The sequence below is a fragment of the Sturnus vulgaris genome, chromosome 22, assembly GCF_052056855.1.
Source record: "Sturnus vulgaris isolate bStuVul1 chromosome 22, bStuVul1.hap1, whole genome shotgun sequence".
Taxonomy (NCBI): Eukaryota; Metazoa; Chordata; class Aves; order Passeriformes; family Sturnidae; genus Sturnus; species Sturnus vulgaris.
In genome coordinates this window covers 10,074,807-10,092,281 of record NC_142264.1, presented here as the reverse complement: position 1 = coordinate 10,092,281, position 17,475 = coordinate 10,074,807, and the positions used below count along the sequence as shown (strand labels likewise).

Below are 17,475 nucleotides of genomic sequence, written 5' to 3'. Positions count from 1 at the left end.
GAGAGACACCATGCGGCTTGCCCAGCACCTCCCTGTGCATTTATACACTCTGTAGTGTTGGAGTACAAACCCCACATTTCAGGAGATGACCTGTGTCCATCATTTGGGGTCTGGAATGCGTGTCCCAACATCAGCAAAGCAATTTCAGCCTGGGAAGAACCCTCACTGCAGAGAGCCCAGCCCAAAGGATGGCCAACACTGACACTGAGCATCCCAGCCCCACCACCAGCAGTGAGACTGAGCAAGAGACAGCAGAGAAGGCCCAGGGATGAGTGGATTCAATGGACTCAGGTGTGAATATCAAACCTCAACCAAGGGACCACTCTGACTGTAATTTGAAACACCAAGGAGCGAGTGCATAGCAGCTTTGATGTCTCCAGCACAAACACCTTGGGAAGAGACCTCCTCTGCAGAAAGGGCATCTGCTCAGCCTTTCCCCTCTTCTAGAGGAGACATGAGTGTGGAGCAATGCCTCCCACATCCCACGGGTCACCTGAACATGCAGCAGCCAGTCACACCCCAGCTGCCCCACGGCCAGGCAGGGACAGCAGGCACCAAACCCTGCTCCATCCAGAGCCCTCCCACACAGCTGCAGGCACAGATTTTGGGGAGAAACAGCTGTTGCTGAAGCCACCATCAACTCAACCTTCTGCTTATTATTTTTGATTATTAAATTTTGCATCCTCTTGGTTATGTTCCCAAGCAAACAGCTCGATACACATGGTGTATATTATATGTTACATATTATGCATTACATGGATTCATGTTTTTCCACTCCCTTTCTGTTACAACTTTACCCCACCCCGACTGTCACCAGAGCTAGCCAAGGTCACCAGGAGCTGCTCCTACATAGGGCCCCTTCCCCACACACCACGAGCTACTGCCTTCCCCAGTCCCTTTTCCCACTCCTGGTGCCATGGTTTAAAAATTCAGCTCTCACATGACGAGGCAGAGCCACTGTGACAAGCTGCACCAGAGCCCTGTGCCCCTGATGAAAGGCACATTGCAAATGGTTATTTTTTATATACTATCCATGGCAAACAGCAGCATTCATTTCTATTCCCTTGCTCCAGACAAATCAATGATTGTTAATGCAAAGTCAACACGTCCAGATGTAGTTTGCATACTAGTTAACCACTAAATTGGCATCACATAGTACAAAATAATCAAGAGACATTCAAGGAACCAAACAAAAGCAAAAAGGAGGCAGATGACTAGCAATTAATCCATAAAAGACCTTTAAAAATTAGAAACTTCTTCCCCAGAAAACATAGTATGGCCAAGCCAAATCCATAAATGTGAAATTCCAAATATGCACAATGCTGGATGCACAGAAATGTAGAAATTGAAAGAAAGAAATATCTCCTGGGGCCATTTCCCCACATCCCTTACCAAAACCACCCAGCAGCACTGGCAGCCCTGGCAGCCCCTGCCCAGGTGCCTCTTCCCTCACCCCAATGGCTACATTATGTACAAATATTGCTGATCTGGCACACCTCCGACAAAACTCACTTTTTGGGGTGGCTCCCCACAACTGCAGGACCACCCTTGTCTGTTTTACAGCTTCTACCACACAAGTAATTGCCTAAAAAAGCACGAGCTGAAGCAAGCACAGAGCTCGGTGTGGCATGGAATGGGGGATGCAGCAAACCCTTGGGATGTGCCACACGTCCTGGACACCCCAATCTTACCCCACAGCAGCCTGGCACTATCCCTGGGCGGGCTGGCACACTCCCCTGTGCCACTCCCCAAATCTGACGCGTGGCTGAGATGCTCAAGATGAGGATGCTCAAGTAGAGGCCACCAGTGGCTCCATGGGCAGTGCCAGGGACCCAACAGTGCCACCCACCCAGAACCAGCATGGCCCCAGACCTGTGCCATGGGGGGGTCTGTGCCATGGGGGGGCTGTGCCATGGGGGGGGGGGGATGTGCCATGGGGGGGGCTGTGCCATGGGGGGGGAATATGCCATGGGGCTGTGCCATGGGGGGGATGTGTCATGGGGGGGATATGCCATAGGGGGGGATGTGCCATGGAGCTGTGCCATGCGGGGGGGGATGTGCCATGGGGGGGGAATATGCCATGGGGCTGTGCCATGGGGGGGATGTGTCATGGGGGGGATATGCCATAGGGGGGGATGTGCCATGGAGCTGTGCCATGCGGGGGGGGATGTGCCATGGGGGGGGATGTGCCATGGGGGGGGATGTGCCATGGAGCTGTGCCATGGAGCTGTGCCATGGGGGGGCTGTGCCATGGGGGGGCTGTGCCATGGTGGGGGCTGTGCCATGGGGGGGATGTGCCATGGGGCTGTGCCATGGGGGGATGTGCCATGGAGCTGTGCCATGGGGGGGCTGTGCCATGGTGGGGGCTGTGCCATGGGGGGGATGTGCCATGGGGCTATGCCATGGGGGGGCTGTGCCATGGAGCTGTGCCATGGGGCTGTGCCATGGTGGGGGCTGTGCCATGGGGGGGATGTGCCATAGGGAGGGATATGCCATGGGGCTGTGCCATGGGGGGGAATATGCCATGGGGGATGTGTCATGGGGCTGTGCCATGGGGGGGATGTGCCATGGGGGGGGGATGTGCCATGGGGGGGGGATGTGCCATGGGGGGGGGATGTGCCATGGGGGGGATGTGCCATGGGGGGGGGATGTGCCATGGGGCTGTGCCATGGGGGGGCTGTGCCATGGGGGGAATATGCCATGGGGGATGTGCCATGGGGGGCTGGGCCATGGGCACCACAGGAGCAGCATCCAGGTCCTGGTACCAAGTCCTGCCATGCCATGGTGGGAAGGTCAAAATCCTTGAACAGACAGATTATCCAAAGAATTATTGATCCACAGAATCTCCTGAGCTGGAGGGACCCACCAGGATCCCCCAGGGCAGCCCCTGTCCCTGCCCAGACCCCCCAACAATCCCAGCCTGTCCATCCCTGGCAGCGCTGTCCAAACGCTCCTGGAGCTCTGGCAGCCTCGGGGCCGTGCCCATTCCCTGGGGAGCCTGGGCAGTGCCCAGCACCCTCTGGGGGAAGAACCTTGCCCTGAGCTCCAGCCTGAGCCTGCCCTAGCACAGTGGGCATAAATCTTGATTCTGTATCGGCATGACCCTTAGAGCAGGTTTCTACCTTCTCCCCCCACCGAAAAAAATTAAATTAAATTAATCTAATTTTTAGAACACTAATTCCACTCTAATTTCACTCCTGCACTTGCATAATTGCAAACTTGAGTGTGCATCACTGGGGCCATGTGACTACACCCGTGAACTGAACTATTCCCAGTGTTGCATTATGGCAGTGATATATATTTAAATTATCCTGGAGTCATGCAATAACCTCCCAAGGTTTTATATGGCATTTGTATAAATATTATCTACTATTTTAATAATATTATGTCTGTTTTCATTCTGGGATGAAAATATGTCACTGAAAATGAGGTCCTGGAAATTTTTCTTTTTTAAAAAATACATTTCAGTTATGTCACAAGAAATCTGTTGGTATCACTCAGCTGAGCTCCCTCCCTCCCCTTCCCCTTCCAGGCTGCCAACAGCAATTTTGAAAAGGATAAAATATTGATCAACTTTCCAGAAGGAAAAAAAAAAAAAAAAAGAAAGGAAAGAAAAGAAAAAAAAATCCCCCTGAAGGCAGACTGCAATGAAAAATTATGAAATCTTTTCCAGGCAGGAGCAGGTTTGTGCTGGAAGGACAGGCAGAAAGGTGAGAATCAGACCCATTATAACCCCCAGCAGCGGGAGCTGGTGCTGGAAAGCTGCTGCTCCGCAGGGAGTTAAAGATGGGAAAGGTTGCAGTTCCCACACCTCCAGCACCACAGCATCCCCCAGCGCAGGGAGGGCACACACAGCACCCCCACCAGCCCAGAGCAGCTGAGAACAGCTCCAGGCCAGGCCTCCCCAGCTCCAGGAGAAACTGAACGGCATCGCTGCCAAATGTTGGCACTGTGACCCCAGAACTGAAGCTTGGGCATTAATTCTAATTAAAATGCAGCAGCCATCAATGTGTCCCCACCAAATCCCAAGTCCACGGGGTCGCTCCCCACATCTCTGTGTGTGTGGCAGGGCAGAGGAAAAGCAGCATCAAAAGGTCTGATTCACACGAGAAAAAAAATGTATGAAACCTTAAAAAAAAAAAAAAAAATTTACAGCTAAACAGTTTCTTGGGGTGTAATCATATTGTAGCAAAAGTTCTGGGGTGCAGCTCAAGGAAGGGAATTCTTGGAGGGTAAGAATATGGAAAAGGCACCACGCTACAGCTTCCTGGATGAAACCATGAATAAAATATTCTCCAGGATTGTTTAATCCAATTTGGAGCATTGTGTGTAATTTTTAGGCAGATGTGGCACCCGGCTCGAACTGCACCACTGCCGGGCTGGCACCGCTCTCTCGCTCCATTATTTGCTAAAAAAGGGATTCAGGAAGAGGGTGGGTCCCTTTCGGGGGGGCTGGGGGCAAATAAATGCAAAAATAAAAATATGGAGTTGACATTTCAGAGTATTTCTTCCTCCACCCAAGAGTTATCCTGCTTGCAAATTTTTTCCATTTCCCCCCCCCTTTGAAAATTCAAAACACTAAACAAATAAAGGGGAGAAAAGCGAAAACAGCCCCCAAAACCTGAATTCACCAGCCACTCCTTTCTGATTTCCAGCAAATATCAAGTTACAGGGAACGGAAAATCAAAACAAAAAAAAAAAAGAAAAAAAAAGAAAAAAAATAAAACAAAAAAAAACTTTTCAGGGATTTGAGATTCAAAATTTAAAATTCATTCTGGCTTGAAATTTAATTTTATTTTGTGCAGCACCCGGATTTCAGCATTTGCTAGTGTGTGCTCGGCAGGTCCAGAAACTCACTTTGGAGTTTAAAATTTAAAAATGCTTTTTTCCAAAAAGAAAAAAAAAAAAAAAAAAAAAAAAAAAAAAAAAAAAAAAAAAAGAAAAAAAAAATCCAAACTGCTGCAGCTGTGAAGCCAGCCATCTTGCTATTTTGTCCCCATTTTAGAAAGGATACTGTGTCAAGGTTGGTAAAACTCAATGTTGACCTAATCTTTCCCTTCCTCTCCCTCCCCCACTTTTGGGTGGAAAGGCCATGTAGCTCTCCTAGATTGCTTTTTTCTTGAAACAATGCATGTTTCAGTGCTCTTTTGTTATTTATTTTTAAAAAGATCAATACCAAGACCCCAGTATTCAAGGGCAACCCTACAATAATAAACCAGTGTGTGCACAGTCCAGAACTCACAGGCACTCTGTAATAGCAAAATAATAGGGACAGAACAGCATTTAAAACAAACAAACAAAAAAAATTTCAATTTAAAAAAACCACCAAAAATAATTATGAAAAAAAATATTTTCAATTCAAATTCCAACAAGGCTTTAACAGTCAAGGAGAAGAAGGATTTTGAAATTCTGAAAAATATCATGGCTGAGCCCTTTAAAGGCACTTCAGTTTGAAAAAAAATGAAAATCACTAAATCTGCAATTATTTTTTCACAATATTGTTAATTATGCATATTCATAATATCATGGCGGACCTTATAATAAACCTGTGTAAATATTAGATTAATGTGAGCCACAGAACCTGGAGTTATTACAGTGTGTTTAAAAAAAGACGGGGAAAAAAACCTAAAAAAATAGTATGGAAATTTCATTCTTTACAAAAGAAGTAGGAAATTAAATGCTGGAAACTGTTTTAATTATGCCAGAAGAAACCATCCAAAAAGCCAAGAAATTCTAAAATAAAACTGACATTCGACTCTTAATTTTGCTTGTCCTCGTGTTTTCTTGGACTGTGTTTAGAATCTCATTGTTTAACAGCAGTTTTGCATGAAATCCAAAATCACGAAAAAAAAAAAAAATTTGGGTGTGTCCACAGCAAATTTTCTGGGTTCTTCATTTTCCTGCAAAACTCCTCATTTCAAACAAAATAACTTTAAGCACTGCAGCAAAAAGGAAAAAAAAAAAAAAAATAAACCCTGAGTTTTGGCAAAGCTTGCTGCACAAGTTCAAAATTACAATGAAGCCCAATTCCTAATTGCTCCGGAACAGCAATTCTCCCACTTTCCCAAAGTAATCCCTCCCCACAGCTCACCCGCGGGGGCCCACCAAAAACTTGACTCACTTTCCTTTCCCAGCACTCTGCTGCTCCCAGGCTTCGTTTTTCCCCAGAAAATGGGGGTGGAGGGGAAAAAAACCTGAATTCATTCAAATTCCTGTTTAATTTTCATTTCCATGAGCTGGGCTTTGGATCCAAAAGGACACACACGAAATTTGCGGGGCGCTGCGGGAGCTGCTGGAGGAACCCCAACATGGGGGATCCGGCCCCAACTTTCTGGGAAAAAATTAGAAATAGCAGAATATTTCCTTTTTTTTTTTCTTTTTTTTTTCAATTTTAATTTTTTTTTTTTTAATTTACGAAATAGTCTCCTCTAGGTGGCGTCGTTTTAATGGAAAAAAAAAATGGGGGGGGGGAAACGTTTCGGAGGAAAAATTAAGAGAAGGAGGGGGGGGGGGAAGGAAAAAAGGAGGAAAAAAAAAGGAATAAAATAAAAAGAAGAAAGAAGGAAAAGAAAAAGAAAAAGGGCCGGAGAAGGGCGCGGAGCGCGGCGGGGCCGGGCCGGGCCGGGCCGGGGTGCGGGGCCGGGCCGGGCCGAGGGGCGGCTCGTCCCCGACATGGCTGCTGAGCTCCGCTTTGTTTTCCGCCCGGTCCGAGCGGCCGCGGGCTCCGGCACCGCGGGCTCCGGGAGCCGCTGCCGGCGCTGCCCCCGCGCACTGCGCCAAAGCGCCGCCGGGGCTCCGCGACGGGGCGGCTGCGGCTGCCGCCCTCCCTCCTTCCCTTCCCTTCCGTTCCGTTCCCTTCCTCCCCGCTCCCTCCGCCTCCCCCCGGGGACACGCCGCCCGGCCGCCGCGTACCTGCGCTGCCGCTGCCGCCGCCGCCGCCGCCGCCGCCGGAGCGGAGCCGTCCGGCTGGTTCATGGGGCTGGGGCGGGAGCAGGCGAGCCCCGCGCCGCCGCGGCCTGCGATCCGCCCGCCGCGCACAAAGCCGGCGCCGCCGCCGCCGCTGCCTCCTTTCCGCCCTCCCAGGAGCGGCGAGTGGGGGCGATGCCCCCGCTGCGCGGGTGGGCGGCTCGCCGGGCTGCTGCAGCCCCCCTTCCCCCCGGGGCATGGGCCGGGGCGGCCGCGGCGGGCACGGGCGCTGCCGCTAGCGGCGCGGCGCGCAGGGCTGGGCGGGCGCCTCCCGCTGCCGAGCCCGCGCCGCCGCCATCACGAGCCGCTCTGGGGGCAGCTCCAGCCGCAGCGCGCTCGCAGCCGGCGGCGCCGGGAGAAAGGGGCTGAGTCTGGCCCGGCGCGGGAGCCCCGCCGCCCGCCCGGCCGGCCCCGCGCTGCCCTCCGCCCCCGCGCCGGGCACCGCGCACCCGGCCCGGCCCGGCCCGGCCGCCGCCCGGCGGGCGCGGGGCCGCTCCGCGCCGTGGGGCCGCTCCGCGCCGCGGCGCCCCCGGGGGGTGTCCCGCTGTGGGTGTGGGTGGGTGGGTGTGTGGCGGGGTGCGGGGTGCGGACCCCGGCCCGGACCCCGCGGGCCCCGGTGGCCACCGGCCTGGCCCGGGGGCGAGAGCCCGGCGGGTGGGAGAGCCCAGGTCCCTCACGGCTTCTCCAGGCCTCGTACACCTCTTACACCTCCTTGAGCACAGGGGAACGATCCAGGGGACACGGGGTGACAGGGGACAGATGGCCTGCCAGAAGGGATACGAGGGAGCCGCTGGAGCTGGGTCACGGAGGCTCAGGCTGGAGCTCAGGGCAAGGTTCTTCCCCCAGAGGGTGCTGGGCACTGCCCAGGCTCCCCAGGGAATGGGCACGGCCCCGAGGCTGCCAGAGCTCCAGGAGCGTTTGGACAGCGCTGCCAGGGATGGACAGGCTGGGATTGTTGGGGGGTCTGGGCAGGGACAGGATCTGCACTGGGTGATCCTGGTGGGACTCTTCCAGCACAGAGGATTCTGTGCATTCCATGATTTTTCTGAATGACTTGGGCAGCATCACCCTTCCCTCCTCTCCCCCAGCTCTTTCTTCCCCCCACAGCACACCCAGGGCTGGAATCACCCCCTGCTCTTTTAGCCTGGAAGCTCCCAGCTCTTGGTCCCCCCATGTTTGAGAGCTGCTTTGCCACAACACAAAACAGGGAAAAGCCTTTCTCTACCCTCACACAGAACTCATCCCGACACTTTGTCCCTCCACAAAGAGCTTTTCCTCACCACATGCTCCCGACGCTCATTACTGCTCAGCAAACTTTGTTAATTTCCTCCAAAAAGAAAGGAAAAAAAAATCAGTGCTTTTCCCCTGGAAAGCACACAGCATTAACTATAAACATAATTACATCTCACGCATACCTGATGTTTTCTGCCTTGTGAAGCAGCGCCAAAAATAGTTATTAATAGTATTAATAAAATAATCTGAACTTGTGAATTTTCCTGCCCCAGCCCATGAAACTCTCTTTCCCAAGAGCTCTGCAAAACCAAGGATTTGTGGAGAGCCAAATGCTGATTTTGCTCTTGTTGCCCAGCCTAAAGATAACTTCAAAGATATTGCAAAACACAGATTTATTTTTCTTAATATCTTTTATGCAGATTTCATTCCAAATCGCAGTACGGTCAGATAATGTAATTACAGAGCTAAATAAAAACAAAGGGGCAGGGGAATTGGTGGGGACGTTGGGCAAGGGAAGATGTTTTCCGAATGAGCTTAGAGGGGATGTGGGAAGTGAAGAAGCAGAAACCACTCACGAGGCTTTCAGCCCCAGCGCTGGCATGAAGAGCAGCCAGAAGGAATCCCCCATGGAGCAGACTAAAGCAAAATTCAGTGTCTAAGAAATAACCTTTGAGGAGGGTTTGGGGGAAAATGCCATTTTGACACGGAGTTTGTGGGATGAAGAGGAGCATGGAGATACCCTCAGCATCCCTTTGTCTTTGGAAACCTGCTCACTGACCTCCAAAAGCCAAAGCCTGGAGGTAAAAGATGCTCGCCCCGCTGTGTCCTGTGATGTCTGAGGGCACATTTCAAGCCATCCCTGGGTGCTTTGAAGCATCTTCAGCACCGTAGAACCTATCACAGCTCATGGTGACCTGGCAAACCATTTGTCACCTTCTCACTTGGAGCCTGACCCTGTTTTGCTTCCATTTGATCCGTTTGTAACATGGAAAAGCCTCGGGCTATCCCATGTCCATGAGGCGTGTGGATAAATCATACCTTCACCTTCTTTTGGGGAAGGACAATGTTTGAGCTCTCCTAGCTTCCTCAGCCCAAACCTCCCATTTCTTCTGGTCATGGAAACCGAATAGATGCAGAAAAGGAGGGGCAACTGTGAAACTCATAGAGACCCCAACCAGATCTTCTCTTTCATGTGTGTTTTTGCAATGGCTTTGCAGTCTGCTTTGACTGTCCAGGGAACACAGACATCGCTCTGGTGGAGAGGCTGGGGGTTCACAGGGAGGAGTTCCCAGTTCTGGGTCAGATCTCAAAGTTCAAAGCCTCCCTCCTGAGGGATTTGGCTGCTGGTTGGTCTTAGCTTGGTGAAACCAGCCCTTAAAACCCAACTGTGTTCCTGCAGCCGATTTCATGTTGTTTACTCACAACAAACACCATCATTTGTGACCCCTCCTGCCTGAGGGACAGCCCCTTCTCCTCCGATGGGGTGAGGTCTAATGCAGAAATTCTCTAAGTCAAGACATCTTTGATTAGCAAATTTCTGCGGATTAGGTCTAGGAAATCCCAAGCATGTTTAGTTCCTGGCAGAGTGATACCCATCAGGTCACTCAGGCTGAAGTCCCTTCTGCTGAGGTGACCTCTTTGGGACAGATGTTTTAGCTGTGCCAGTCTTGCCACTCCAATAGCATCTGATGGGCTCTTCTGTCCTGACTGTTACCAAATTTAATTTTGTCTCTCAAAACTTCCTCATGACCAAAGCCCAAAAACCCACATCCTTATTTTGAAGTCCCCTCAAACCTTCCCTGGGTAAGACAGGCTCGTTGCAGCCAGGAGCTCTCTACACCACATTTCAGAACATGCTTTCCAGTGATCATCAATCACTTTTCTTATTCCAGTTTCTGGTGTCTGCAGGCAGAGAGGACAGTGGTGCTCACATCTCTGTGGGATTCCCAGCCTGAAAAGGTTGAATTCTTCCTGGGACATCAGCATCTGCAAGGCACTGGGCTTGCCAGAGGTAACTCAGTGACTTCTCCCTTCTTTCCTACCCTTAAGATGAAGCAGCACCAATGCTTTCACCTTCCCAGGAAAGCTCTGTAGTCATCTCAGACTGGGAATGCCATCCTGGTAGGAACCAGGAGCGGGTTCCTGGCAGGGCACCCATATCCCATGAGCTGGAAAGGGTGTTCTGGCTGCAGTAATCCTAAGGGATCGTATGATTAAAGATTGTGACAATGCACATACATGCAAGGGCTGGTTCTGCAGGCTTGATAATCTTTTACTGTACTGTATTCTCGTGTATAGTTTGTTTTTAAGGCAGGCAGCACTAACAGTTGCTACTCTGTGTGAGTGTCAAAGCCTGCACAGCATCCATCACGAGGTGACAGAGTGTCCTGGAGTTTGCTTGCTGCAGTGTGGACTTCTGCTCGAGCTGTGGGGTCAGGGATGTTGGCAGCAGGCACAGGCTGTTGGGCAAACGAGTCGGGGGAGATGTCACTTAGCCCCTGGAAGGGCGTTGCAGTTCACAGCTAACTCCATTTTGGAAAACTGGAGAGGTTTAGGCTGGAGCTCAGGGCAAGGTTCTTCCCCCAGAGGGTGCTGGGCACTGCCCAGGCTCCCCAGGGAATGGGCACGGCCCCGAGGCTGCCAGAGCTCCAGGAGCGTTTGGACAGCGCTGCCAGGGATGGACAGGCTGGGATTGTTGGGGGGTCTGGGCAGGGACAGGGGCTGAATTTGTGATCCTTGATCCCTTCCAGCTCAGGGGATTCTGTGATTCTATGAAATCTCACCTGAGGATGAAGATACACCACAGTGGAGGAGAAGCCCAGTGAGGTGATGAGGACTCTGCAAAAGGCCCTTGTGCTGATTCCATCGAGGAGCCTCTTGTGGGATATGTGCTCAATAGTCTGGAGGAGGATAGCAGTTGATAGCAGTCTGCCTAAGTAAATCTAGAGTTCATGATCCCCTTCATCCCATCACAGCCTTCACTCCTCTGGGCCAAAGGTTATCTCTGTTCCAGTGTCCACTCTGAAGGTTGGAATCTGTGTCCAAAATACTGAGGCTGAGCCCTGTGCCGGGGCAAAATGCTGAACACTCCTCATCACTGCCATAAATAAGGAAGAGTCGGCAAACCACAGTCAGGAAATGGCCAAAGGACTATTTATAATCACCTCTATCTGCAAAGATATTTGTGACACCAGCAGAAAAAAATAAATCCCCACTTCACTCTTCCTGACCCCGGCGCCGTCTGTTTGCTTCGCTCTGAGGCATTAAAGCTCACCAGAAATGTTTGCCAATGGTTACACAAAAAGGAAGTGTTGCATTGTATTTGTTCTTGTCAGCACTGAGCTGCTCCTTCCTTTTCCAGCTGTGGTCGCTTTCGTCCCCTCCTTTGCTGGGATCATATGTGCCCTGAGTGCCCAAAAGGATCTGCACCCATGTGAGGTGCAGCACACACTGGGGATCTCTGCAATGGACTGCATGCACTGAAAACCAGCTGTGGACAATGGGAGCTCCAAAAACGTCCAGATTCAGGTACAAACGATTAATGAGTCCTTAATTGCATCAAAGCCTTGTCAGAAATGGCAGTGGCTGAGTCGTTGGGATGGGCTCTGTTTGGGTGAGGCCAATGTCCTGGGGAAATTCCAGTGACAGCTGATGCCTCTGAGTGTGGAGCTGATGGTGTGAGCTCGGATGCAGGTGGGGCTTTGCTCCTCCTGCTCCGGGTGCTTGGTGAAGAGGCAGGGCTGTGCAGGGCTCAGGATGCAGCTGAATTTCGGGAGCAAATGCCAGGGTGTGGGAGCATTTACAAGCATGTGAGCATGTATTTTACCTATATAAAACAAGAAACCTTTGGTGTTAAAAGCATTAGGATTGTATAAACATTACACTCTCCAGAGCAAACTGCAAAGCAATAAAATCTCAAACCATGGGGCACCTCTTACCCACTCTTTAATGACAGCACAACACATTTCTGCTGACAGGGAGAGGTTTATTGCTACAACAAAGAGCTTCCTTCTACCTCCAACAAATAATGAAATGGCCACCTCCCAGTGTAGGAATCTGCCTTTACCTTAGAGCATCTTCCAGAGCCTAAAGGGGCTCCAGGAGAGCTGGAGAGGAACTTGGGGCAAGGGATGGAGGGACAGGACACAGGGAATGGCTCCCACTGCCAGAGGGCAGGGCTGGATGGGATATTGGGCAGGAATTGTTCCCTGGCAGGGTGGGCAGGCCCTGGCACAGGGTGCCCAGAGCAGCTGTGGCTGCCCCTGGATCCCTGGCAGTGCCCAAGGCCAGGTTGGACATTGGGGCTGGGAGCAGCCTGGGACAGTGGGAGGTGTCCCTGTCCGTGGCAGAGGTGGGACAAGACGAGCTTTCATGTCCCTCCCAAGCCAAACCATTCCGGAATTCTACCTGGAGGTGCAAGGCAGCAGATCCCCACTTGTGGGTCCATCAGGTGGGGTTGCAGCTGCAATTGTTTGGCCACCTGCCTTTATGGCAGGAGGATGCTCAGAGCTCCCCTGCCCTCCCAGGGGATGCACTGGAGGCAATTCTGGGATGCTGGAGCTGCCAGCAGAGCTTGGGCAGTTCTGCTTTCATGTATCTAAGAAATATGTGCTGGACTGAGGGAGAACATTGGGAAGAAGAAGTCCCCGTGTGCTGTCCCTGCCTGGCTGAGAACCCACGGGGGTGTTCCAGGCTGGCACATGGGCGCCAGCTGCACATGAGGCAGGGCTGTGTTCTTGGGTGCAGCTCAGGCTGTGCATCTTGCCCACGATTGTGTTTGCCAGGAAAAAGGTGTCCAAGAAAATTCTGACATGGAAGCAAAGAACCTTAATAAATGGGATTTAAATAATAGATTTAGCTGAAAATCCCCAGAAGACGGATTTTTTATCCACACATCAGGTGCTGTAAGCTTAGAAAAAGATAACAAAGCATTCCTCAGACAGAAATGGTTGAGTTTCTGCTTTAATTGAAAAATCGTATGTGGTTTTGATACTCCTAGAGAGATGTTATGTTAAGAAGTAGTTTATACTGAGAGATGTATCATCACTATTTTGGGGTAAATTAGATTAAAGTGATTTGCAGTTATCCCCATGTTAAGCAGTATAAAGGGAAGAAATTGGAAGTTAAAGTTGTACTTAGAAGAAGTGCTGGCAGTTTGCTGAGGAAATCCTGGCTCGGCTATGCCTTAACAGGCAACTGTCATGTCAGTATTAGAGAGGAATTGTAGATTTCTGGACCCATAATCAGATTCATCTGTCTCTTCTTTACAGTGGCATGGCAGAGCAGAATTAAGAATATTTGCATGCCTTAAATTGAGTCTTTCTGCTTTAATTGTGTAATTATGGAAATCACTATTTAGGGATCCATAGTAGGGCTCTGCTGAATTCTGCACTTCAGGCAGGCACACAATCCCTTCGTTCAAGAGTATTCCCTGCAAAATCCCAGCATCCAGTGTGGAGTGTGGAATACATGTTCTGAGTATGTATTTGCAAATTCATTAATTAACTTATCAGTTCAAACTAATTAAAAATTGGTTCTTTAACAAATCTAATACATTGTGGCAGACCTATCTTTTTTTTTTTTCCTGAAGATCCTATTAGCAGAGTAATGCAGACCCTGCAACCTTCCTGTGTAATTAATACTCACGGAAATCTTATGTATAAATTTCACTGGCAGAATTTATTTGACAATGGTCTCTTACGAGATTACACTTCATAGCTGAAAGTTTATTAAGCAGGGCTCATTTGCAGGGTTTTCCTTCAGTCTCCCATAAGGATTTGCCTCCCTTCCAGCCCTCATGGTCCCATGTCACTGGGGCTCTCACACTGCTCTGCTGGGGTGAAGCCTCATGGAGCAGGCAGCTCAGGAGGGTTGTGGCTGCTCAGAGCAACAAGAAGCAGCCACACACATGGGAGAGATGGACCACAAGCCATGGGTTGGCTAAGAAGCATAAACTGCCTTTTAAATTCATTAGAACCCCTTTAGTTCATCCCGTGTGGGCCATGGGGCTGGAGGTTGAAGAAGAGAAAGATTTCCTGGCTGTATGTTACCATCACAAACATCATATACTAAATAATACATGACTGAGTAGTGTGATTAATTTTATTTGCACTCACCAACCATGTGAGTAATGTGTCCCTGCCAGACACACGCCAGGAAAGCCCTTTAAGCTGCCCCACCGCAGACAGCATCACCCCAAAAACACCCCACAAACTTCCCCGGGCTCAGGCAAGACAAAGAGCCTGACCAAAATGTAACAGGCTGTCATTTGTAACCCTGCCACAGCTGCTGACCCACCTCGGGTAAGGCTGAGCTGTGCCCAGTCCAGTTGTGCAACTGGCAGGATCCTCACGGAATGGCACTCAGTAAAAACTCAGTAAAACTGGGGAATTCTCTGCCACTGGGAATTACAAACAGTAGCTAACACAGCTCTCACTCAACATCAGCACAGCACAGCTCTCACTGAGCTCTGCTCCACCTCAGACATGAGCTGAGAATAAAAAAAGGTAAAATTTGAGTAAGCAGGAAAGGGCACATTTAAAAATGCATTTTAAAGCTGAGGTGGCAGTGGGTAGCTGTGCTGTGCTGGCTTCCCCAGCAGCAGCTCCTGTCCTGTTCCCTCCCCATGGAGCAGACCTGGTGGCCCCATCCTGACCCAGGACAGAGCAGCTCCTTGGCCCCCGAGCCCCTCGCAGCCCCCGGCGCTCTCCTCCCGCCGCGCCTCTGCTCGTAAATTAACAAACTGCAAATACAACATTAAATAATAGCAAATGCATCCTTACAAACAAACAAATAAATATTTCCAGTGCTTTATTAATAGAATTTTGACAGCTTCATTAGGTTGGTGAAATTTCAAGATACTTAATGAAATAATGCTTCATCCCTTGGCTTGTGATATAAATTCTAATGAAATGCGCAATTCCGATTCATCCCCAACAAACTGATGCTCTGCTCACAAGGCACTATCATACTGCCAAGGTTTTTATTTCCCTGACATTATGATCTTAACGATTTTATTTTAACAGTTGGAATGGTTGTGCCTAATAAGTTAAACAGCAGAATAAAAGATCCCTCTAGAAGGAAAAAAAAAAAGAAAAGTATACGTTTAGGTGAAAGAGACTTCAGAACAGATTATGGGTTGTTTTATATTCTAAATATGACACATTAATATCTACTCATTTAATACTGTAATTTTTTTAAAGTTCCTTTCACTGAAAGATGATCTTTATTTCTCTGAAAATTGCCTGGTGGAATCCCCACTTGTGCAAATGATAAGTGACTGCTGCACACCACGAGCTAAATGCTCCAGAGCTCAGTGGAGCTGCCCTTAAATGAACAAAGTAAATGGAAAAAAAATTTAAGTAGAATTAATATTATTAAAGATAATAATATAAATTATTAGTAGTATTCTATTAAGGTCAGATTAATCCCACTACAATTCAATTGGAATAATACGTGCAATTTATGCAATCACAAATGTTTTAACATTTAAATTACCTTTCTGGCATTCTGGAAAGCTGTGTTTTACATTCCAGAGCAAGGCCAGCCCTCCCCGGAGCGGAGCGGCCCCGCTGCCCCCGAGCCGAGCGGCTCCGGCCCCCTCTAGGGGCGAGCAGAGGCTGCGGCTCCTCCTGCTCCTCCTGCTCCTCCTGCTCCTCCTGCTCCGCCGGGGGAAGAGGCTCCGGGAGAGCTCCGAGCTCCTGCCAGGGGCATCCAGAAGCCCCCGAGCCTGGGCTGAGCCCCCAGCGTGGGCAGCAGGGGAGGGGATTCTGCCCCTCTGCCCTGCTCAGGTGAGACCTCACCTGCAGAGCTGCCCCTGGAGCCAGGCTGGGAGAGCTGGGGGTGCTCACCTGGAGAGGAGAAGGATCCAGGGAGAGCTCAGAGCCCCTACCAGGGCCTAAAGGGGCTCCAGGAGAGCTGGAGAGGGACTGGGGACAAGGGATGGAGGGACAGGACACAGGGAATGGCTCCCACTGCCAGAGGACAGGGCTGGATGGGATATTGGGAAGGAATTGTTCCCTGGCAGGGTGGGCAGGCCCTGGCACAGGGTGCCCAGAGCAGCTGTGGCTGCCCCTGGATCCCTGGCAGTGTCCAAGGCCAGGTTGGACATTGGGGCTTGGAGCAGCCTGGGACAGTGGGAGGTGTCCCTGCCCATGGAAGGAGAGTAGAACAAGATGTCTTTCAGGTTCTTTCTCACCTGAACCATTCCATGATTCTGTGATTCTCTCATATTCTGAATGCTGAGTTTGGCACCCCTTGACTCTGGGCCTGGGGCACCTGAGGGATGGGGCCTTTCCCAGCTCTGCAGCACTATGAGGGATCTGGGTGGGCTGGATGGATGGGATGGGATGGGATGGGATGGGATGGGATGGGATGGGATGGGATGGGATGGGACCAGCTGTAGGAGGTTCAGCAAGGCAAAGTGCCAAGTTCTGCACTTGGGTCACATCAGCCCCAGTGCAAAGCTCCAGGCTGGGGCAGAGGGGCCTTTCCTCCTTTTCCGCTTGCTGGAGACACTGGAAGCTCTTTGAGACCTGGAGCATCTAATTTGTGCCAAGGCTGGCAAAGTCCCCAAGGGGACCTCCTGATACTGTGAAATGCAAATAAGTAAGACAGGAGTAAAGATTTAACTCAAAGGGGGTTTTGTGGCTGGCTGTGGGTGCAGGATCCACCTTCATCCATTTTGCAGCACCATTATGGGACAGTGTCAGTTGTGGGCTTACAATACAATTGCAGGCACTTTGTGAGCTGCAGGGGCTGTTGTGTCATGCCAGGCCTGTGTAGGAACAGCATTCCATCCCCTGGAGAGGCTCTGAGCCCTGTCACTGCCTCACCTGGGTGCTGACCTGTCTTCTCCTGGGGCTTGGAGCTCAGGGACGAGGCCACTCTCCATGGCTGCAGCATCCTGGGGGTGAGTACAGGGTGGAAAAACTCCTCCCAAGCTCAGGTGACACTTGGACATGGCCACAGAGGTGCTGGTGACACAGCAGGACCATCATCCCTGGAGACAAACCCTACATTCTGCCCGTGAGCTGATCCCATTCTCTCTTCATCGCTGCCTGCAAGGATAAATGTGCCAGAGGCTGCCAGGGCTCCAGCTCTTCCCATCATGGTGGTTATACAAATAATCTCAGGTTCCAATTAAAAATAATCATGGTTTTGACTGCTTTTCCCCCAGTGTTCTGCAGCAGCAGGCCATGAACCAGCAGCTGTCCCCAGATAAGATCTACACAGAGCAAGCAAGGGCAGTTGGCCATCATTTGGAAAGACATTATT

The 17,475-nt window shown here is 50.6% G+C and overlaps 1 protein-coding gene and 2 long non-coding RNA genes across 6 annotated transcripts in view; 1 reads left to right on the top strand and 2 right to left on the bottom strand.

Moving 5' to 3' along the window:
* The window catches only part of ZNF618 (zinc finger protein 618), a 148,470-nt gene extending 141,217 nt beyond the window's left edge, over positions 1–7,253 (bottom strand). Inside the window, exon 1 of the mRNA XM_088177679.1 lies at positions 6,913–7,253. Within this exon, the coding sequence (XP_088033805.1) occupies positions 6,913–6,975 (63 nt within the window). The 5' untranslated portion in view covers positions 6,976–7,253. The remainder of the gene's footprint in view (positions 1–6,912) is intronic.
* A 365-nt stretch (positions 7,254–7,618) lies between these two features.
* LOC148221452 (uncharacterized) overlaps positions 7,619–17,475 on the top strand; it is a 44,631-nt gene continuing 34,774 nt past the window's right edge. For all 4 annotated transcript variants that reach the window (XR_015808050.1, XR_015808048.1, XR_015808049.1 and 1 more), the window contains exons 1-2: positions 7,619–10,210; positions 10,950–11,727. This is a non-coding gene — a long non-coding RNA (uncharacterized LOC148221452). The remainder of the gene's footprint in view (positions 10,211–10,949; positions 11,728–17,475) is intronic.
* LOC148221453 (uncharacterized) lies at positions 8,591–15,770 on the bottom strand. Its single transcript, XR_015808052.1, has 2 exons — positions 15,697–15,770; positions 8,591–12,025 (listed from the first exon to the last, which is right to left on the bottom strand). It is a non-coding gene; the product is annotated as an uncharacterized LOC148221453 (long non-coding RNA).